This window comes from Manacus vitellinus, unplaced genomic scaffold, assembly GCF_001715985.3.
Source record: "Manacus vitellinus isolate BGI_N305 unplaced genomic scaffold, ASM171598v3 scaffold_62_pilon, whole genome shotgun sequence".
NCBI lineage: Eukaryota > Metazoa > Chordata > Aves > Passeriformes > Pipridae > Manacus > Manacus vitellinus.
In genome coordinates, this window is record NW_021940704.1 from 2,654,262 (window position 1) to 2,677,634 (window position 23,373).

Sequence of the window (23,373 nt, forward strand, 5' to 3'; positions counted from 1 at the left end):
AATCCCTCTTTGTTTGGGTTTGGGCTTTTTGCTTTAGTTGCAGGAGAAGCTTTTGTTATTACTGATTGGGTCCATAAATAATAGCACTGTAATCCTTCTTGCTCTGTAGAAAGCTTCTCCCACAAACATCAAAGTGATTTTTAGGTATGGAATAACAGATAGCTGCCAAATTCAAAATGTAGGTGAGGGTGGAGGTAGGAGTATTTAATTTCCTAACAAGAAATTATTAAAGAGACAATAAAAAAAAAATAAAGAAAATCCACAAAAGTTGCCAGTGGTAAAACTTCCATTGGAGTCTTTGGGCCAAATCCTGTAAATTGATTTAAGTGGCTGGTCTGACAGAAGAATTCCTGTGAGCACAAAAGGAGCAACTTGCATGTTTGTGTGGAACACAGGGTGTGGAAGGACGGTGGATATGGTGGAAGCATCTTGCAAGGGTGAGAAGCAGGAAGACAAATCAATAAAACAGCTTTTTCTGCAGCAATGTCTTCTATTTGATGGCATTTAGTTTATCTGCTTTTCAGAGCCATATGTTAAAACAGTTCCTATTTGATCCCTTGGAAGAAAAGGGGAGGTAGAAAGCATTTTATACCACTACTTAATTCCTTAAGAAGAAGGGAGGAGAGAGGAAATTTATTGACTCTTGTTACCCAGCTAATATTAACTGAATGGTGACAGCAGAATGTTCTGCTCTGTAGAAAGAACTGGGATTCCTTGTCGAAATCACATCTGTGTAGCCCTGCTCCTTTAGCATTTAGGGTCCCTGTGAGACAGTCCCTGTTCTGTGGAATCAATAACTGAGCTGAGAAGCAAATTATGTTAACATATGGTAGAGAGAAATAAACCGAAAGTACCAGCTTCTCAACTTTTCATGTCAGCTTTTCATTCTGCTAGAATTAAAAATGCTTGCAATATAAAGTGTTCATCGCTAGTAAGATTTGAAAATTGAGTATTACAAACTTAAGACATCTTTTCTTCTGTTGAGCTTTCAAACGTAACAACAAAACAGTTTTCTTTTTTAAAAAAGTAAATCTGCCTTGAAGTGAGTTATGTCAAAAATGGAAATCTATGTATCTTGCTGGAGAGCTGATGCTGGACAAAACTCCTTGGGAAAGTCTTGCTCTACTCAACCAAACCTTTTAGCACATCTCTTGGGATAGGATTTCCTGGAGTAATAAGTCTTTTCTAGTCTAACAGGATAACAATTCTGATTATAACTAGTGAAAATACATTTGGTTTTCTGTTTTCTTTTTGGGAAAACAGGTACTGCCCAGAGGTTCAAGCAGATCAAATACCAAATTGTTTAACAAGCACAGAAACCCCAGAGGGTTGGAATACAACTTGTTTTCACATTTATGGTTAAAGAATGGGCATAAATGACAGGGACAGTGGAAATTTTAAAATGTCAATCTTTCTATTGATTACAGTGAAGCAGCTTTGATGTAGAGTTTCTCAGCTGAAGTGTTCACACACATGCTGAGGGAGGTGGCTTATTAGAAACCCTGTGGCTTGAAGGCAGTCAGGTAGTGAAAGGGTTGCTTCTTATTTAGCTGTATAAATTCACCATTTACATGAGATTAGACTTCTTACTTTTACATTCAGTGGCCTGATCTTCAGTGATATCAGAAAATAATAAAGATAATAGGAAAATGTATTTACACCTGAAACTATTCTTGCTTGGTATTGTGTTTTTCATAAAAGTGACCTACTTTAAGTATTGCTTATCCAAATCCTCTGATATTTCAACACTATTTTCTGTGCCACTTTGTAAACTAGAGACAGTTTACTGGTGGTTGTGAAATGCTGTGGAACACGCTGAAAGTGTTCAGTCAGGACCGTAGAGTGTGTCATATAAAACCTGTCCCATTCCATGGACCTGAAATCTTCCTTCCAAATCACCATGAAATTTGGCACAAAAAGTCCTGTTACAGAACACTTTTTCAATGCACTTCTCTCTGTTTTTAGAATCAAAAAAGTGGCATTCTGTGAAACACAAAACTTCTTAACTGAGTGAAAACTGTTTAAAGAAAGTTTAGTGAGAGTTCTGCCACTTTTTCTCAAGGTTTATTGCTGCAGGTTTGGGTTTGCTCCATTCAAATCCCCCTTGAATTTGCTTTGATGTGATCAGGTGGGTTTGGGTCAGTGCCCTGCTGCTGTGTGCCCTCAGTCCTCTTAATCCAGAATGTGCTGGCTTTGTTTTGTCCAGCCCCCAAAAATTAATTAATTGTTTAGCCTTTAGTTGGAATGTTGCATTTCCAGTCTCCCAGGGAAATGTTGTTATAAATATAATAATGGCATAATTATTGCAGTGAACCATTGCACAGCAGCAGATGTGGGGCACACACCTACAGCTCTTATTGGGCTTTTCAATAGCACAATCCAGAGAAACACATCAGTGATAACCCACAGCTGCACAAAAGCATAAACCAGTTGTGTTTCTGAAATACTTTCCATGGTTCTGTAATATTGAGAACCATTTCTTTGAGAGATTATTATTTTTTAATTATTTTTGAACTGAAACAGTTGGAGACATTCCTCTAGTCATCATATCTGTTAGGAGGCATTTTACACTCTGTTCTGTGTCCTCACTGCAGACTGGCTGCATGGTTCTGTGTTTTGCAATATGTGCTCTGGCTTACTCACCATACTTGTGGTTTTATAAATCAGTTAGTTAACAGAAACAGTCTTGATTGTCTTCTTTTGGTTGGGTTGGTTTTTGTGTTTTGAGCTGGTTGGTTGTTTTTCCCAGGAGCTTTCTATATGATCTTAGATAGGTCCCTTGAGATCCTATTCGGATTCATAACTAAAGTGTTAAATTCCCATGAGTTGGTGCCTCTATGCGTCTGATTTTTACCCTCTGGTGATGTAATTTATCAGTCTTTAAATGGGAATAGCAGCAATGTTAAACCTCAGGAGGATGTCATGAAGGTGAACACATTCCTGACCCAAAGGGACTTGGATCAGATGCTGGAATTGTTTGAGCAGACAGGTCTGGACTGAATGGGGCCATAATTTGTGTTCCTCACTAAAGGGGGCAGAATGAAATGCCTTAAAAACAAGGAGCCAGAGCTGTGTTTGGAAATGCTGAGGCTTCAGATGCCAAGTTTGGCAGCGGAAATGTTGCTCCTGGGACAGCCAGGTGCCACAGCCACAGTCCTTCCCAGTTACCGAGTGCCAGGGCGGGCACAGGGATGGAAAGAGTTCTTAGATAATTGTGCTTTTTTTTTTTTTAAAGCTGTAGAAGTGAGTCATCAGTTCTATTTGCAAGTCTGGGGTGCTGAGCAGAGTGTGTCCCTCAGGAATGGCTCACTGCTCTGTGGTTCTTGGCACTGTCCCTGCCAGAGCTATTCCCAGGGATGTGCATGTGCACAGGGGGTGTTATCTGAGGCTCTGTGCCCTGGCACAGTTCAAACAAGAATAGGCAATGTGCTAATATTGTCAGGAATAGTCTTGCTTTGGCAGGAATATAGATTACACTGCCCGATAAGTCTTCTTTAAAAAAAGAAATCTGTTCTTTGAGTCAGTGTTACAGTACAAGAAATCCTACTTTAAAAAAAGAGAAAGCCAACACTGATTTTCTAATTTCGTTTTTGATAGTAAAGATAAAGGTGATCCCAAAGCAATCCTTTCTCTAACCCACATGGGGTAAAAAATGAGGAAATATAAAGAGATATCTGCTGATTTATTTTCTTCAGTTCTTTGTTATGTGTAGGAATAGGGTGTGTTACTCTGAATAATTCAAGCTCCAGAGGCATTTATCTTAGAGCAGCACAGTCCATTGGAGCAGCCAGCACATGTACATGTCAGGCTTTAGCAGTTCCATGGACTCAATAAGTGGTAATGTGGGACCAAGCCAGATCCTGATGTTGATTCCCTCATTCTGTGCATTATGTGAGGGGTAGGGAGAGACCCCAGTACCGTGGAGAAAGGCAGGAGCAGAGAAGGTGCCACCCACGGTGGCATTGTTGGGAGGAAGCTGGAGGGGGAGAATGGGATAACAAGAAGACCAACACAAGAACCAAGGGGGTTGTTTGGGTTGATCTGATCTGACCTTCAGAGGTTGGAACGAGTGACTGAAGTGATGGTTAACTGTAAAAGGCTGAGTTTGTATCAAGCCTCCCCTCCAAAGCTGGACTACTGGGGACTTCAGATTGCCTTAAAACTGGCTTGTTGGAGCTGAGGGGACTGTGTGGAGACAGGGCATGTTCCCGAGCCTTCAGAGGTCTGTGCTGAATGAGGGGTGAGCAATTCTCCTCTCCCAGCACATCTGCTCTGTGCCTGAGTCACTGAGCAGCAGGAGACTTGTTGGAGCCTGCTGCCCTCCTGCTCTCTGCCTCCTACCCTGTCCAAGGCTCTGGGCTGCCTTTCAGCTCTGAGGTGTCAGCCTTGGGTTCCCCAGCTCTGCAGGACTGTTTTCCTTATGGGAAGGAAAGGACAGTGGCATAAATGTAAAATTCACCCCAGCACTTTAAATGAAATCTTCACCCCGGCTTTCAAGAATCTAGAGGTGAGACAGCAGATTAGCTTAGAGTTCCAGGGAAGATAAAAGCAGCAAGATTGTGGTGATATTTTTATCTTCCAGGAGTTTTGAAATTACTCATAAATGGGATTCATCTTTTATAACCTTTAAACACAGAGAGAATGAATTTGGTAAATAATCTGAAAACCCCCCATATAAAAGTAGTTTATCAGCAAAATTACCATGGGGTTTATTTTTGCTGAGAAAGTAGATTTGTTTAATAACCTGCCAAAGTTTTATGCAAATAGTACAACCTGGAGCACAAGTGTTTCTTATTGGAAGGTGTTTGCCTTGGAAGCCTGATGTTCATTAACTGCTGGTGCTGAGCTGATTGATTAGAACTGGGAGGGGACTTTGGGTGATGGGCTGTTGTTGAAATGTTTCTTTTTCACTTGTGAGATAACTCCAGATCAGCTGAGGATTTCTTACAAAGCAAATGTCAGGGGTGCCTGTTTCAGGAAAAGCACCAAGGAACAGGGTATTTCCGGGAGAGCAGGACATGGATACATGTGCTTTGATTAGCTCATGTGCTGTCTGTGAGCTGTCTTCTCTGGGCAGCACCGAGTGAGCCCTGCAGCAGTGAGGGAGTAAAGGCAAACTGGAGTTAGGGATGTTCACCAGCCTGAGCTCCTCAAGGGGAAGGTGCTTCCCAGCACTGCAGCAGCAGGAGAGAGGAGCAAACAACTCCTGCCCTGTACCCACCTGGAACCGTGACAGGAACCTTTGAATGTTTTGAAGTGAACAAGGGGAAAAGTTCCCCTGTGAAATGGCTTCATTCTGTTGGTGATACGTTATCCCTTTAATTAAAGAGCTGGCAATTAATTGGAGTGATGGATGGTTTTTACTAGAAGCCCATGACTAATTTTTTCTTGCCATCCTTGCTCTCTTATTGTTCTGTCTCCCCTCCTCCCCAGGTGCTGCTGTGCCAGCCATGGCCTCCAGGCACTGGTACAGACCAGTGTTCACTCTTGCTTGGCTTTTACCTGTTCCAGAGAAAGCAATTGTTTGCAGATATTTTCCACCTTGCCTTTCAGAAATTTTCCATTTCCTCAGAGTTTTGCAATTTTTTTTGTTGTTTTAAAAGAGCCTGGGATTTTTTATGTAAACTTAAAAGAAACTACCCAACTCCAAACTCTTCAAAACACCTCAGCACCACAAAACCCCCCACTGTGTCTCACAGAGTGTTTGCTTCATTTAGTACCACATTTCTTACTTCATTAAAATAACTGCCAGGTTCAAAAAGCCCTCCCTGCAGTCATGTCTGTGCTGTAGAGTAACCTGCTAGCAAACTCAAGGGAATTTGAAATGAATTACAACAGGCAACATTCAAAATGGATGTGACTGAAGATATTTCTATTAAAATCAAAGCAACAGCTACAAAGGACTCAGTTTACCTCTTCTCTCTCTCTCTGTTACCGAGAGCTCAAACCTTTCTGTGATGTTACAACACTGATGTGGACAATTCTTTACATTTTTTCCACTTAGGAAGCTTTAGTCTTTTTATAGGAAATTTGTTTCCATGGCTGAACTCAGGCATGGATGAGTGGGGAACAATGCATTGTTTGTTAAAACAAATTTTTTTTAAGGGAGTGGGCTTAAAAGGAAGGAAATGTGGTTTAGATTTAAGTTTCTTTTGAAATTTCTTCCTCTTCTTTTACATCATCCCCCCACCCCCCCAAAAAAAGCGAAACAAAAATCCAAACAACTGGAAGTCTCCAAATGTACATATCTTCAAAATATTTGGTATAATCTGGAAAGCAAGGGAAAAATTGTCAGTTTAAAAATTACTGTCTTGGTTATCCTTGCCTTCCCTCCCTGGGTTGTTCTCCCTGGAGAACACGCAGGCTTTGTCTCAGCTGTCCCAGCCCATGTGTTGGGCAGGGTTTGTCTGGCCTGTGTCATGGTGTGTATGGAAAGGAACTCAAGCTTCAGTTTACTCACGTGCTCAAACCTTTTGCTGAACGAGGGCCTTGGTTCTCTGATCCCTGGGTTGTTCATCCATGGGGGTGTTCCGGAAGGAAGAGCCCCAGGAGGGTGAGTGGGGGTGAAGGTTCCAGGGGGAGGAAGCTTAAGGCAGGCATTCAGTTTAATTTTTAATTAGCTCTCTCCAGAGGGCAGTTGGCTGGAAATGTCTCTCTCTCCCTCTCCCCAGAGGTCCTGTGGCAGAGCTGCTGCATGAGCAGTGTCCCCAGCGAGGGAGTGCCTGATGCTGGCTGTCATGGCTGATCCTGCCCTGGAAGAACATGTGTCCCAGGTGCCTGAGCTGTGTTCCGAGTGTGGCCAGTCCCACCTGGTGCTGGACAATCACCTCTACAACTTCCAGGACGAGGTGGACGATGAGCTCATCTGCCACATCTGCCTGCAGCCCCTGCTGCAGCCCATGGACACCCCCTGCGGGCACACCTACTGCTTCAGGTGCCTCGAGAACTTCATGCAGGAGTACAGCTTCTGCCCCATGGACAGGAAGAAGCTCTCCTTCCAGCAGTGCCACAAGTCCAGCCTGCTGGTCCGGAACCTGCTGGATAAGCTGATTGTGCTGTGTCCCTTCAAGGCCGAGTGCCAGCAGACCATGCAGCGCTGTGAGCTGGAGGCTCATCTGCACAACAGGTGCTGTCCCCTTCTGTCCTTGTGTCACACCAGGGCTGTCGTGCTGCTCGGCAGACACATCCACTCTCAGAGCAGCTCCTAAACTGGGGCAAGGTGGGACACCAGAGATGACAGAGGGTGAGGCTGCAGAGGTGGGTGTGTGCAGACAGGGTAATTGTGTGTGTGTGTGTGTGTGTGTGTGTGTGTGTTGCGAGCCCAGCTCACACGTGCTCCTGAGGCCAAGAGTGATCTGCTCACCTGCAGCTCCTCTGCAGACACTAAACCTACCAAAAATATGTTTGTATATCCTGATCTGGGGCACTCAACTCTGAAACGATTATAAACGTGCTTATTCTTGTTTCACTTGCACAGAGAAGATAGACAGGCACAGAGTCAGCCCTCTGAAAGCCAGGGACCCTGCAGTGTTGCCAGTTTAATTGGTCCAATTAAGATGTGCAATACATAAGTGTTTGATTCAAATAATGCAAGTCCCTCCAAGCTGCACATTACACAGTGTCTGAATCACCTACTTATAATTCCATTATCTTCTCATTCTTTTTCCAAGAAAGAGAAGAAAATGAAAATTAGTTTTCATTTCTGTTTCTGTCCTTCTTGTGTAGAGGAAGGGAGACTTTTTGTGTTTCAGTGCTTCCACTGCTGGTTGAGCTGTTGGCAGGCAGAATGATGTTGCTTTAAAAGAAGTGCAGGTGACAAAGCTGTTGCTGTGGCACTTGAACCCTTGTTCTTGCCTGGTTAATGATTGCAGGACAGGGAGCTAAGTACAAACCCTGTGCAGGTGGAAGCAGCCCTTCCTTGGCACCGTGTGTTCTGTCAGTGGGCAGTGAGAAATTCCAGGGGCTGTTTCCTTCAGCTGTGTTGGAGCTTTTAGTGGCAGTGGCATATTTAAAAAATCAGCTGAGCAACGTGCAGGGAACAGTTACACTTGGGATACCTCTGCAGTCCCTGGTGGTTCTTGTTCATCTTTCGTCCCCATGAGCTGAGAGCTTATGTTAGAGCAGGGGAAGTGCTGGAAGGTGCTTGTGTACCCCTTTCCCTGGAGCAGTGGAAGTTTACAATCTCCTTTTTCTCGAAGCAGCCCTTTGTCCTGGTTGGTTGTAACCAGGCCGAGTGCTCAGACTGCAGGGCTGGGGCCATGGCTCACACCAGGGCTGGGCCTTCCTCTGCTCTGCAAATCTGCCCTGCTATCAGTAAACTCCTGTCACTCCTTAATCCCTCTGGCACAAGAGTGAGGAGAGAGGGAGGCACCCTCAAATGTTTAGAGAGCTGTCTGGAAACTGTATCATTCTCTTATACACTTCATAGTTGTTTGTATCTCCCTTGAGGGGTGTATTCTAGGAAGTGAAACTGTTTCACCTGGGCTGTGGCTTTAGTCACACTGAAAAATGGGGAGGAAAGAAACGGGTTAAAAACTCTCCCTGGGATTTGGGTGTTCCTATTTTTCAGTTTTAAGTGAGATTAACTGATAGCAGAAGATTTAAGAAAATAAGAAGCATCTAAAAACTTATTTTCTCAGGGGATTTCTCTGCCATTTGCAAAATGAATTTTTTTCTTGCCATCTAAAGAGGGCACAAGTGGATCAATCAGCTCCTGTCATTAAATTTCAGGATCATCTTACTGCTTGGAGAATAAATGAGTAGGAATAAACCAGAGGAAGTAATACTGGGGTGAGACTTGTTTAGCCAGAATGTAAATAGTCAAGTTTAATTTGAAAAGTGAGTGGTAAACACCCAATACTATCCATGTCTCTGAAAGTGATGATTTTGCATTCACCACCCTCCTCACCCATCACCTTTTGTTTAAGGACTCACGATAAAAGAGCTTGTTCTTCCTCATCCCTTGTGCTGAGAGAGGCTGGTTGTGGTGTATTTATTTGAGCACAGGGAACATTTTGGATGGAGAATTACTTCTGTGTGGGGAGCACCCAGTGGGATTAGAAACTCTAAATTGCTCTCATTGAGGCAGAGGCATCAACTGCATGGACTGGAGGAGGCTGGGGCTGGAGTGTGTCTGAGGGGCAGGGCTCATTCCACAAAACAAAATGCACAAGCCTCCCTTGCTGCTCTTGTGTGCTAAAAACAAAGCCTAATTCAAGGCCCAGCTTGAAACTTGAGCCACCTTCTTTGCATAAAGATACAGTTCATAGTCGTCTCTAAAACGTCAGAGCTGAGTATTTGCTTATATTTTAAGTATTGTTCTCTTCGTGGAGTGTTTGCCAGGTAAATATTTAGCAAGGGAGACTCTCATTCCTCTTATGTTCTCCTTCTTAAAATAATTTGCTTAATAATTTTGAAAGCAGTGAAACTGCAAGCCTGCTCTTAAGCTGATATTAGTACAGGTGGAAGCTGAAGGTCAAATGAGAATAAGTTTTAGCATCTGTGCTACCAGCATTGCAGCTGGTGAGATCTGGAACATACATTTGTCAGCCAGAGCTTGCATGTGCCAGGTCATCCAGGCAGGGACAGCACTGACAGACCCTGACAATCTCTCTCCAGGTGTCCCGGGTTCAAGAAATACAAATCTGAACTACAGAGGAAAAAGAATCCCATTTCCAAAGGGAAGGAAGATCCTCCCACCAAGGGGGAGACAAACACACCCAAGGATGCAGAGGTACCAGGTGGAGGCTCATCACTTGTGGCAGAAAGCTCTGGAGCTGCTGTGGTGTCACTGGGGACTGCTGAGCCTGGGCTGGTTAATCCAGCTTTTGAGGAGACTGAAGAAGGTGAGAGTTTGATACCCAAGTGTAATTATGTATTTATCTTTTATAATAGAAAAATGAGGTAATTATCTCAGACAGTTCAGTTTCTAAAGTGTCCCCAACACTCTCAGACATCCTCAATGCTATTCAGCCATTAGCAGCCATCAGAGTAATCTCTTTGCTCAGCTTGTCCTTGAGCAGAAGGGAGATGTGTTCATGTGCATCAGGGGTGGCAGGATCTGCTCGCAAGCACAGAACTGAGCAAAACCATTTGGAGAGCCTCTGTTAGACAGCAGCGAGTATTTGCAGAATTCTTTGCAGAAACAAAGGCAGTCCCTGTCCATGTGAACGTGGAGCCAAATAATTAGTAACTAGGAACTGTTCCAGGTTCTTTTTAATCTCGTTAGGAAAATTAAATATACAGTTTCCTGTATATTCCTGGTCAGTCCCTCCCTAATGGTGTGCAGTGAGTGTGTTTTTACAGCATAAGTTAGGGTTTGGATTAATAGTCAGTTCTGAAAGCCTTGCAGATAAAATAACCATCTCCAGTATAGCCCCGCTTGTCTCAAGCCCTGTTAGGAGGCAGCAGCATGGAAATCCCTGTGCCTCTTTCAAAGTTACTCTCAGCTTCCAAGTGAGCTGGAGCTGACAACTGCTGTGCCTGGGACAGAGGTAGCACACAGGTCACTTCACTTCTCTCTTGGCTTCTCCTCAAGTGCACTTGGAGCAGGTTTGGTGACAAGTGCCCTTCACCCTGCCAAGCAGCGCTCTGGGCTGTGTCCGTGCTGGGCTGCCTGAACGGCCCAGTGCTGGGAGATTCAATAGGACCTGCTAACAACTACTCTCATCTTCAAAGTGAGGCATTGCTTCATCCTCAGGATGCTGGGAAATAGCCAAACATGACTCCTGTTTTACAGGGGGACTGGGAAAAGAGGAGCAGAGGAAATTAGAGGAAGGAAGTTGCGGTGAGGTGCCTATGGTAAAGTCACTGCAGCAGCAGAGCAGTAATTACTGGGTAGTCCCCTTCCCTAATGGGCATCATGGAAATTGGAATTTGCTATGTGTGTGCTTCTAGCAGGACAGCTGTCGCAGGAGGAAAATACACCTCTAAAGAGTAGCCAAAACATACTGAATGCCCTTTAATAGAACTCAAGCCATAATAATAAAGAGTTTGAATTCAGCATAAGCTAGGAGAAAATGGGAAGCATTCTGGAGGAACTGTAAAGAAACAGAGGGTTTTTAAGCCTTTCATCTGACCTTTTGTCTCCTGATAGCTGCTTTCCCTCCAGGCTTTGAACACAGCCTGCCAGGGGTATGAATCTTGTGGTGCTACAAGAAGGAAAATTCTATGAATGTGTTGTTTTTTCTCTTCACTTTCCTCAAGCAGACCTCCCTCACAGAACGAGTCTTGTGGCTGAAACCACCACCATTGAAATCCACCGAGAAGACCTGGAGGAGGAGCTGGGGATAAGGATTGTGGGGGGTAAAGACACCCCACTGGGGAACATTGTTGTTCAGGAAGTGCTGCGGGACTCTGTGATTGCTGCAGATGGGAGAATAGCACCTGGGGACCATATTCTGGAGGTAGGAAAAACCCCACTGGTAGTGCCATTGCTACTCCTGACTTGACATGAGGGCTGGGGGAGGAGAGCTGCCAGGAAAAACTGGGAAATTTCCACAGCTGAGGGTTTTAAAGCACTGATCAGACCTGTGTGTCAGCAGCATTGTGTATCTGCTGGGGCTGAGGAGCAGACTTTGTGGCTCCTTACAGGCACACTCATATTTCCCTTGCATATTTGATGGTCTAAATTTAGACCATTTTGGATAAAGTGGAAGATTTCTATCTGGTAATTTTCACGCAGTAGCTCCGTTTCTCTCCAAAGGGCGACGCTCTAGTCAGGAAGTCTCATAATTGCTTGTTTTCCCACGTTGCTTAAGCTGCATGTTCTCCACGGGCAGGTCCAAAGTGACCTTATGAGTGAAGTGAGCATTAGACATGTGATGTGAGCAATGCAGAGCACCAGCCCACAGTCAGGGGAGTTCCCAGGTTAGTCACCTGTGTGGCAGTGGGGGACCAAGGGGACACCAGCTTTGTGCAGCAGGGAGGGGACACTTCCAGCCCTGGCTGCCCAGGCATTTGACAGGCCACGAGGACCTCACTGTCCTGTGGGATCCTTCCTGATGCCCACACACGGTGGGACTCCTGGGGATGGTCCTGTGCAGGGCCAGGAGTTGGACTGGATAATCCTCGTGGGTCCCTTCCAGCTCAGGATATTCCATGACTGTGGTTCCATGAAGGAGTGGCAGCCCCACATGCACAAGTGGCTGATCCCATCTCTGACCTGGTTCCTTAGGGAGACCACTGGAGTAACTTCTCTGTTATCCAGTGGGATTGTACATGTCTCAGTCTCGGCTAGGTGTTAATAGGCAGGTCCCCACACTTAGTCCCAAAAGACTTCACAGAGTCTTACGTGACAACTGACAAAGTGAGAACTCTCAGGGTTACCTTGGTAACAACGTCATTAGCCAGGTGATTCCAGAAGCTTGTGGACTGTGGACCACTCCTCAGCTTAAAAGGGAGGATAGGCAGCCTTCAATTTGAGCCTTTTCCAAGTCTGTACTGAAGGCTGGAAGTTAAGGGAAAGTTGCCAAGGGATGGAAGGAATGACTGAACACTTTGCAGTGTTAGGTTTGTTGGTATGTGAGGTGTCCTATCTCTCCCTGCCCTCAGTTAATCACCAGCAATTACTGTCTAACTTCATCTGCAGCTTTCTTCATTCTTTTTGAGAAAACTGCTCTCTGATGTGCCTCAGAAGCAGCTGCTGCAGTTAGAGCCTTGAACAGGGAGTCTGACATCCTGCTCCAGCTGGGTGATGTCCCACCCTGTGCACAGAGCCCAGATTCCACGGATCCTGATTAGAGCCTGTGCTGTGTTTGTCTCTCAGGTGAATGGTGTCAACATCAGCAGTGTGACTCACTGTCAGGCTGTCTCCTTCCTGCGCCACCCAGGCCCTGTTCTCCACCTCATGGTCCTGCAGGAAAAGGGCTTTTCCAACAAGACTGCACAGCAGGATTCCAGTTCTGCAAACCGGGAAGTGATCCACGTCACCTTGATCAAGAGAGACCGCTCCGAACCCTTGGGAATCAAACTGATCAGGAAGACTGACGAGGCTGGGATTTTTATTCTGGATCTCTTAGAGGGAGGTTTGGCAGCCAAAAATGGGAGGCTGAGTCGGAATGACAGAGTGCTGTCAATAAATGGGCAGGATCTGAGGCAAGGGACACCTGAGGCCGCAGCACAGATCATCCAGGTGAGCTCAGGTGTAAGATGTGGATGGGAATGCTCTGCAGCTCTTTGGCTGATGGCAGGGCTCCTGTTCTGACCCAAGGGCTGGCAGAACACACAGGAGCAACCTGCATTCCTTCAAATATCTCTTTGGGAAAGTGACTTCCCTGCGGATGTGTGGGATCACCACTTCCACATGAAGACAAACATGAAGAGTGTGTATCACTGTGAGTCACTCTGACAGCTCTGGGGCCAGGCAGTGGCTCATGGCTCAGTGGTTCATCCGAGGTGATTGGATCTCCTTGGTGCTGTTTGCAGCCTTTCCTGCAGAGGGAATGTTGTCTGCACTGTGTGGATTCATAGGGCAGGGATCAGGGCGGCCCTTTGTGATTCAAACAGAGGGAAGGTGCTTGTTGGGAGCTGTGATGGGCTGGCAGCACAGAACAAAACCCTTCGGGCTGATTTGAAGCCCTTTCTCCCCATTTTCCCTGTATTTGGGAAGAGTCTAGAAAACAACGTGGGGCCCCTCAGACCGAAAACATTCCAAGATGCTAAATGGATAGAGGAGGGGTGGTCTTCCCCTGTACAATGAGGAATTGCTGCTGTTGCAGCATGCCAAATGTTTTGGGGAAAGCATGGGCAAGGAATTTTGGTGAAAGGATTAAGGGTTGCTCGTGTGCAGCAGATATCACATAGATCAGTTTAAGTTCTTTATCTCCTAGGCAAGTACCTCCAGTTTGAGGTTTTATCTGAGGATCCTGACACAATACATCTCATGACACTGTTTATATCCCAAAAGGATGTGAGGTCAGTGCTGAGGGAGAACCAGTTCTCTTCCTGGCAATCAGAGGAGCACAGTGCATGGATCCCTTTTCATGTTAAATATGTGATTCCATTCTTTGGCCTCTTAGAACTTGTTTGCATCCCACAAGTGCTGCTGTATTTCTGTTGCAATGTGGACACACAATTCCCAGAAGAGGAACTCTGTCTCATCCCACTGGAACCAGTCACCGAAGTCTCAGAACTGGCTTCATTAGGTTTGGGGATTAAATCCTTTTGAAGTAATATTTTTGTAAAACTGTGACAGTTTTCCAAACGTTATCTGTTCTTCTGAGGGCTAACTCCAATTCTTGGTTAAATGTAACTTAAAAAGTCTCTCTTCCAAGGCCAGGGAATTCCCTGCTGCCTGTGTGCTGTGGCAGCAGGAAAATGGGGTCCTTCTGTGGCAAGAATTGAAGCAGCAACTGAATTTCTGTCATGCCCTGCAGGAAACACCCAAGGGAGCACATCCACCCTACCCCAGTGGAGTCCTTCCCAATAAGGGTTTGTCAAGTGATCTGAAAGAACAAACCAAACCAGAAGAGCAGTAACAACAGTGGGGACTTCCCCTGTAGTTCTGCCAAGGCCAGACATACAGCTGGTTAAGTGTTTAATTGGCAGCAGACTCAGAGCAGAGGTCGTGTCTTCAGGTACTCTGGGGGAAAAATGGCTGGGAGATGTGGAACAATGGAGAGCACAGGCTGGGAGGGAAAGAGCTTGAAGAAGTTTCTTTACAATGAAAGGAAAGCCTCCAGTGCTCGTCACGACAATGGTGTGGCCCAGTCAGTGTTTCAGCTCTGCTCACCTTGGATCACAACACAATATGTCATTTTGGCTATTTGTACTCAAGTGGAGGAGTTAATCATCCCTTTCCAACTTCTCTTGCTTGGCATTTGTTGGAGAGGGGGGAATGAGTGAAGCCTGCCTCTCCTCCTGTTCCTTCTGGCTAGTGTTTGCCAATCCTCTTCTTCCAACAGCATTCCCTGGCTCTTCACAAAAGACTTTGCAGCATGTCAAGGAGCTGTTCCAGACTCTGTGGGGATTAATGCCAACCCTTCTCTTTCCCCAGGAGAATGGCAGGGGCTGTCCCTAACTGCTCATTTATTTTTCACTCTTGGTTTCTCCTGGCAGACCACTGAATCCAGAGTGAACTTTGTGATCCTGAGGCAGCCCGGGGTGCAGCTGCCAGAGCCAGCAGAGGATGGCAGCTCCTCCAACAGCAGCAGCAGCAGCAGCAGCAGTGGGGGCAGCCCTGTCCACCACCGGAGGCGGCTGGACCAGAACCACTACAGACGGAAATCCACCTACCAGAAGGTCAGGCTGGCAAAGGAGGGCAGAAGGGCTGCTTGTTCCTGGCCCAGCAGAGGGGCTGTGTTTGCTCTGCAGTGCTGACTTATCCTGTAAGGCTGAGCAGCAGCTCCATTGCTACTTGACCTGTTGAAAAGCAGCAGGTTTGTGGCTTTTGGTATTGGAGAACCAGTTTGTCATCTGCTGGGAAACATCATTTTAAGGGAAAAGGTGTCAAAATTTCTTCAGCATCTCTCATGTGGATGCAGAACTGGTGTTTAATCCTTTCTTGTCTGGAAAGGGCAATGAGGAATTCACCATTCATGTGTTGCTTGAGACTTGCTTCTCCACACCTTCCAAGCCCCACATGTTCGGGGTGTTGCACTGACCCAGGTGATGCTGGTGTGGGGCCAGAGGCCTTTATGGTGCAGGAGCAGAATCCCAGAGGACACTGGTGCTCTGAGGCTGCAGTGTGTTTGTGCAACACAGAAGGCACCATGAGCCAGAGGAGAATCACCAGCCTAGTGTACCAGGAGAGAGTTACTCTGTGTTTAGAACTTCCAGTTGGGTGAGAAAACTTGCTGCATGTGCTTAGGCTTGTGTGTTTGAGTGTCCCTGAGTCCCGTAGGTAGCTGTCATACAGGGAGTGTGGTTCCTTGATTTAATCCTGCAGGAACATTTCCATACTGTTTGTACAGCCTGTGCTCTAATGTGTGCTCTCACTGCAACCTCAACACTTAGTCAGAGCTTGATTGCTTGATAGGAATGGCCTTGAAATGAGTTCAAAGCTTTTCCTCAGTGTAAAATTATCTTCCTCAGTGAGCATCTCCACAGCAAAATGGATGTGGGAACACCAGGACAGCACTGCCCTGGTCCTGCTGGCTCACCAGGGAAACACTACTCTGCATTTCCACCCAGAGCAAAGACATGGGGAGCTGACTTTGCCACCCAGCAACACTGCTGGAATGTTCTGGATAACAGATAAATGTTCTGTGGTTATCTCCCAGGTCTGGGTTCTTGTGTTGATTACATTACTGAAGCTGCATTTTGTGCTGTCATTCCTTTGTAGGATTTACCTCAGGGATATGCAAGTCATGAAAAGACAGTTGCAATCAAAAAGGAACCGAAGGAATCTTTAGGAATAACAATTGGAGGTGGAAGAGATAACAAAAACAAGCTCCCTATTTATGTAACGAGTGTGCAGCCCATCGGGTGCCTCTTCAGGGATGGCAGAATCAAGAGAGGTAAGGAGGCTCTGGGACCCTTTATCCTTTTGGAAATGGGGTTTTTTTTCAGTGAAAGTTGGACTTGGACACCAAAGTGAGGCTGGAAACAGGATTCCACGTGACACCTTGAGGCAGAAACGGGCTTCGAAGCAGAAGGTCTATAATAGTCCCTTTTTATTTCATCAACAGGAGATGTACTTTTGAGCATCAATGGCATTGATTTGACTCATCTGAACTATTATGAAGCTGTGGCAGCACTGAAATCTAATGCTGCTTCCCACTCAGTCACACTGAAAGCCTTGGAAATCCTTTCCCTCAACTCGCCAGAGGCACCCCTGGACGTCAGGGAGCAGGGATTCAGCTGGTCCCCCCTCTGGATCACATGGCTGGGACTGCCCAGGTATGTGTGTTCAGCGGCTGTGCAGAGCAGGTAATCACAGGCCTGACTTTCACTCAAACACTGGGAATTAATTGCTTTGTTGACTACCTTGGAAGCATTGCTGGCATTCCCATTTAGCTGTGAGGCGGTGGGAAGCCTTGCTTGCCAATGAGATCACAGTGTAATGAATGCATAAGAAACTTCCACAGCTTTTATGGTGTGACCCATCATTGCCCCACTCCTGTGGGACAGTAACCGTGTGGTAGAAGCTCCTGAAGCCCCTGTTTTCAAAGAGAAATAGTCAATGTTTGATCCGGCCCCTGTTCTGGTATTAACTGAATTCCCCTTCTAGATCTCCTCACACAAGCCAGACCCTGGAACTGTTTGGTAGTTTCTAATCTGCTCATCTCACTTAGGGGCAGACATTCTTTCAGTCTGTTCTTCTTGGCTGTTGTAATTGTGTTATCTTTAGCATGAAGCAGAAATGATTCTGAATAGCTGAGTTTTCCTGCTGCAAGGCTTTGGAGCACAGATTGAGCACAGCTTTTAGCAGCATCACGGGACGTTCCAGGTGACAGCACTAAGACTTCCTGGAAAGGCGAAAGTCTGGTTTGCTCACTTGTGCAGTTGCACCAAAATCAACTGAGCTGCGAAAGGCAGAGCCTGTTGTCATCCCAGTGACTAGAGGAGGATTGTGCAGGAGATGCACGTGGAAGAGTAAAGCCAAACCCTTCTGTGGGAAGCCTGGATTATTTACAGCCTTGTTTCTTGAGGCACCTGAAAGAAGAAACACTTGACAAAGGCTCTGTTGTGTTACCCCTGAGTTACTTAGCAGCCTGTAAATGCTGAACAAACCAGCCCAAGGAAGGGCTTTTGTGTCTGGAGTGACTGTAACTTGGCCTGTGCTCAGCACTCTCCTTCCATTCCCTCTGCTCTCCCAGGAATCCCTGTCTGTGCTGGGCAGGTCTAGTGGGAAGCAGCCCTGAGCTGAGCCCAAACTAGAGCACAAACCCTCAGATGCCTTTGTGTGTTCCTCAGGGGTGCTCCTGCAGCACTAGAGCAAGACAGAACCTGGCTGTACTTCTTCCTTTCTTCCTTTTTCCCAGTTTCTTTGGATGTGGGTGACCTGCAGCTTCACCACACCCTGTTCTGCTCCAGGGACTGGAATCCCTCTCTGCTCGTGGATCACCTGCCCTCATTTCAGGAGTCTCCTGGCATTCCCTGCCATTTAATACATTGTTTGATATTCTTTGCTGCTGGTGTTAATGTTGCCCCCCTTCCTTTGACTGTGACTGGACCTGGAGCAGGATTTCAGGTGCCCTTTCTGCTCTTCTCTTCCTTTTGCTCCAGCCCAAATTCCAGCCCCTGTCCTTGTGTACAGTTCTGGTCGTGAGGGTTTTCAGAAGGCACCTGGTGAGGTCATTTCATTTCAAGAACTCACCAAATCTTCTTCCTTGTTTCCAACAATAAAAATTCCTGTGCTTCCTCACTCCTTTTCCCATGTGCTCGCAGTCAGACCTGGTAGGAACTGGCTGGTGACCCACAGACACCGCTGTTGGTCCCCTGGCAATGCTACCTGGGGTTTCAGGGAGGTGCAGCTGAAATGAGGATCCCTCCAGTGTCCCCCTGCAGTGTTTGGGGTCACCCCCCCCCCGAGCTGGGTTTCCTTGGGACAGGACTGACCCTGCAGTGCTGCAGAGGAGCCCATTGCACAGACCCCACGTGTGCCACCCTGACCCTGCACTGCAGGAATCCCCTGCAGTGTGCCCAAACTGCCCCTGTGTCCTCAGCAGTGGCACCTGTTCCTTTGGGCTGCCCTGCTGAAGGGCCTCAGTGTGCCAGAACCTTCTGCAGTGCAGTGGGAGAGTTTAATGCTTATTGCATGTGCAATTTTGGGTTTGTTCAGCTTTTATTTTTTAAGTTATTCCTCTGATCCAGCAGAAATATCCCTTTGTTTCTAGAGGAATGTATTTCTTTCTAGTTTGAACCCAAACTAGGGAAGTATATCTGGTTGTTGCAGCACTTGAGCCCACAGTGCTTAACTCAGGCTTTGATTCTTGATCTGTGGTCCCTGTTTCTGTCAAAAGCTGCCACCTGGGCACTCCTGGGGATGTGCTGTGACAGTGGAGCCCCTGCAGCCTGGCCTGGGTTCTGTGCCAGGCACTGCTGTGGGTTTTAGGAGAGAGAGAGAAAGAGAGAGAGAGAGAGAGGACAGCCCTGGTCCTGTGCCCTCTTTGGGACCCTGGGGAGCAACTCCTTGGCTGTGCTGACCCAAGGGCTGGCATTTCTTGTCTTGTAATGCAAACCTGCTGTCCTCATAAACTCACTGCCCTCCATTCTTTGCGTTAACTGGTAGCAGAGAGGGTTCCAGTGGTTTACTACCATTTATTGCTGCTGCTTGTTCGTCACAGATAGAGCAAGAAACTTTGATTTCTTGACGGTATTATGTTAAATCAATACCAGCCATAGGCAGTACAAAATACCATCTCAAATGCTGGTTTGGAGGGGGTCTGTGTCCTAAACACTGCACCCTAAAGGTACCAGAAATACCAAGGTCACAGACTGATGTATCTTTTCTCTGTAAAACCTTTGCTTCTTGAAAACAGTAACTGTGCACAGTATGGCTTATGGGTAACTCCTGGGGGTGGAAAAGCAGTTTTCCTCCTGCCTTCTTCCCTGGTTTGTCCAAGACAGGGACACGAAGTTCGAGCTCTTCCCACACCACCGTGGTGCTCCTGCCTGGGCCCTGCTGGAGCTGCACACTCCAAACTCCCAAAGGGCTGAGGAAGTGCCAGCTCAGCATCGGGCTTGGCACTGTAAAACCGGCACCTCCACCTTCCCTAAAGTCCTCAATTCTTTTCCCACAGTCATTTTACATAATACTAAATTAATGTTTCCCTTCCTGAAACCTCTTCTTTTGTACTGAAAACTGATTTCTAGCAAACTGCCTTTATGTCTGATGCTTTGATTTCCATTCTGTGCACTTGCCCCTCTTGCTCTCAGGGCTGTTTATTTGCCCCAGATGTGTCTCAGAGCTGTTTTTGCACTTGTGTGGTACCTGTGGAAGGAATCCACGGAGGAATCAGTAAGCTGGAGCTGGATTATGTGTGTTTATGTGTGAAAAACTCCTACCAAAGTAAACAGTTTGAAGTAGATAATTGGATCTTTCTCCTGGTGAGAAGTGAACTGAGAAGGCTTTTGAAATCTGAAACTCCTCTGCAAACGGCTCCAGCGAAGCCCTCGAGGCAAAAATGTTTATTAGGAAAAGCTTAGCTGCTGGAACAGCTCAGGGGTGAGGAGCAGCAGTTTCACACCGAGCCCTGAGTGGCAGCCAGGGCATGCGGGAGGCTCCTGCCACCCCTCCCTGCCTGGCCAAGGCTTTGTGTCGCTGTGCCACCCTGGGCAGCAAGTGCTGCTGAGCACTTCACATCGCATTCCCAGGCTCCCTGAGGAGACAAACCTCCGTGGCCAGCAGCCAAAAACGGGCCTGGCAGCTCTCAGCTTAGAGCCACCCTGCATCCTCAGGACAGGCCACGCTCCGAGCTGGCAGGCAGAGGAAAGGCAGCTCTGCCTCCCGTGTTTGCCCTCTCCCAGGGCTGGACAGCTGCTCAGTGCCTGCCCTGTGCCTGCCTGCACTCTGCCTGCCCTTACAGCTGGGACAGCAAGCCCTGCTCTCAGGAATTGTGTGGCTGTAGCTGCTGCTCACCGTTAGCATGAGTTTGTCACTGGGCATGTGTTCCTTGGGAGAATTCCTGAAGGTATTCCTGAGTCTTTCAGGTCACAGACCCCTCCAGAGAATGGGAATTTCCTGTTAACTCTTTAACTCTGACAACACTGAGAAAAGAGTCCAAAGGTCTGGCATGGTCAGATTTTAGAATTAGCCCTGCAAAGGGGTGTCTCAAATCCTGGAAAAAAATGAGGCTGTGACATAGCTGGATCCATGTGCTTTCCCTGAGGGGAATCAGAAGCTTCTAGTCAGGCAGTTTTCCTTCAAAGGCTCTCACCAGCTCTCTCTGTTTCTGCCACAGCTACCTGCACTTCTGCCAGGATATTGTCCTGAGTAAAGGGAACCTGGAGAGCTGGGGCTTCAGCATCGTTGGGGGCTTTGAGGAGAGCAAAGGAAACCAGCCCTTCTTCATCAAAACCATCGTGCCCGGCACTCCTGCCTTCCGGGACAGGAAGCTCAAGTAGGTGTGAACTACCCGGGTGGCTGGGGGGCATCACAAACAGTCCCGGGGTTTTCCCTTTGCCCCTTGAGACCAGCCCAGCTAAAAGTTAACGACTGTAATTCCTACACACTCAACTGCACAGTTAATGCTGATGCCAAACGTAACAAACCAAGTCCTGTATTAAGGAGTGTTTTGGTTTCTCCATAAAGGTGCAATGAAAAGGAATTAACAGTTAGGTTTTAAAGGGCTGTAAAGGTCTTAATTGAGTAATTAGGGAAAAGTAGAAAGGGGATGTTTGAGATGAATCTTGGAGGTTCTAGAATATAATATCTCTTGGGTAAGCAGAAGTATCCCAACAGAAGCAATAAAAGGAAACTTAAGTGGAGCTTTGCCCAGCTGAGAAATCCCCGAGGGGAGGAGTGGAGCTGGAGGAGCCCCAGTGCTATCCCTGGGAAGCAGGAACTGGCTCCCCATAGGCTGCAAGTGCAGGACTGTGAAGGACAGAGGCTGGTCTTTGCAGGGGCTGTGGTTTGGGTGGAGGGAGCCAGGCTTTGCTCTCCTCAGAGCTGGGAGAGGCCAGAGCTGTGGTGGGAGGACTGGGCTCAGTGGGAGTGGGAGGACAGGACAGGGATGTGTCTCCCCATCAGAGCCAGGGTGAGGTTCCAGCACCTCCCAGCCCTCTAGAGGTGCTGCTGTGCCAGAGGGGCAGATCCCACAGGACCCTCAGCCCCTGCTGTCCTGAGCTGCAGGGTGACAGTACAGCTCCAGCCTGCAGAGCACCTCCCCTGGGGGACTGTGCCTGACCTGCAGCAGTGACCTGGGTCAGGAGTGTGGGACAGCACAAACCTGCCCTTGCAGCTTCTCCCTCTGCTGTCCCTGCCCTGGTTGTGCTCCTGGGGCCATTCCCTCTGCCACCAGCAGTGTCCTCCCTTTCTCTTCCCTCGGACTCACAAGGGAACAAGCTGCTCCCAGGAGGAGTTGGTGACGTTGGCTCAGGGTGGGTGATCTGACCCTGGGGGCTGCAATTCCGGGTTCCCTCAGCCTGCCCAGTGTGTCCTGTGCTCCCAGGTGTGGAGACGAGATCGTGGCCGTGAACGGAGTCCCGGCCATCGGAATGAGCAACGCGGAGCTGATCCCGATGCTGAAGGAGCAGCGCAACAAAGTCACCCTGACGGTGGTGTCCTGGCCAGGGAGCCTCGTGTGACAGCTCACACCATCCAGCACTGCCTGCGGGATCAGGGACCAGCTGCCACCACGGGGGACACATGGACCCAGGGCCTGCTCCACTCCTGCTCCCGGGGCAGTGCCAGGGAGGACACTTTGCTTCCTTCCTGTGGAAAACATTTTCCTGTGCCAAGGTTGTCACCAAATCTGGCAGTTGAACTCCGAGGAACAGTTAATCCAACAGTTGTGGCTTCCCAGGCTCATTAAAACTCCTTAGGTTGCTGTTGCAGAGGAAGCTCTTCCCAGCGTTTCTCACAACCTGCCTTGGAGGCTGGTCAGGCACTTCCCTTGATTTTAGGGCTCAGCTTTCCTTTTCCTATTTTGATCAGGTTAAACCAGTGGCTCTTAGGAGCTGCTAATAAATCATTCTGTAGGGACAGGGACCCACTCTTGATATTTTCAGGTTTCAGTAACCCAGGGAATGTGTTAATACATTGAAAAAACCAATGGTAACTCAGAGCTGGCACCTGAAGAGCTGCTGGGGCAGGATGGTGGGGCTGTGTTGACCCGTACGAAGGTCCTGTCATAAATCCTGGTTTAGGATCCTGCCAACTCCACTGATTTATTGCAAATGGACAATTTAAACTGCTTAAAGAACCCCTTTCAAAGGGAGCAGCAGAAGTGGTTTCACTGACATGTGATGTTGCAGAGTGTGACTTTAGCAGAGGGCGATGGCAAGGCTCACAGAGAAGCTTCCCTGGTTTTATGACTTGATAAAGCAGCTTTTCCCACAGAAGGCAGGTGATTCAGTAAACAGGCTGTAACCAGCACCCTGTGTCCCACATGCTGTCTGTGATTCTCTCAGCTGCCTGGCTTTCCCTTATCAATCCCAGTGCCCAAGGCGGGGTTGGGGCAGGGGGAGGAGCCCCTGCATGGTCAGGCAGAGCAGATCTGCAGTTCTGTTCACATCCCGCTCACAGCTGGAGCCAAATACCAACTCACTGGACCAGGGAGGCTCCAAGGGCCATTGCTTCTTGGCCACTTTGTACCCAGGGCAGCAGGAAGTCCCTCCAGGACAGTGCCCGGCCTGGCTTCAGTTCACACCCTCTGCACAGGGGAAATGTACCTGCAGAGCTGGAGCTGGGCCAGGGGGGTTGTCCTGACAGCCTGCCACGTTCCTCCTTTCAAGCTCCACCTGAAGCAACTCATCCTCTTCCAGCAG

General features: G+C 47.6%; 1 protein-coding gene across 1 annotated transcript; it reads left to right on the forward strand.

Annotated features, from left to right (window-relative positions):
• The first annotated feature begins 6,671 nt into the window (after positions 1-6,671).
• On the forward strand, positions 6,672-23,096 carry LOC103763052 (ligand of Numb protein X 2). Its single transcript, XM_008929762.3, has 9 exons — positions 6,672-7,126; positions 9,619-9,845; positions 11,209-11,405; positions 12,767-13,132; positions 15,058-15,240; positions 16,283-16,457; positions 16,629-16,839; positions 20,847-21,005; positions 22,056-23,096. The coding sequence occupies exons 1-9, from the start codon at positions 6,726-6,728 to the stop codon at positions 22,189-22,191; spliced, it is 2,055 nt and encodes a 684-aa protein (XP_008928010.2). The 5' UTR covers positions 6,672-6,725; the 3' UTR covers positions 22,192-23,096.
• Positions 23,097-23,373: the final 277 nt, after the last annotated feature.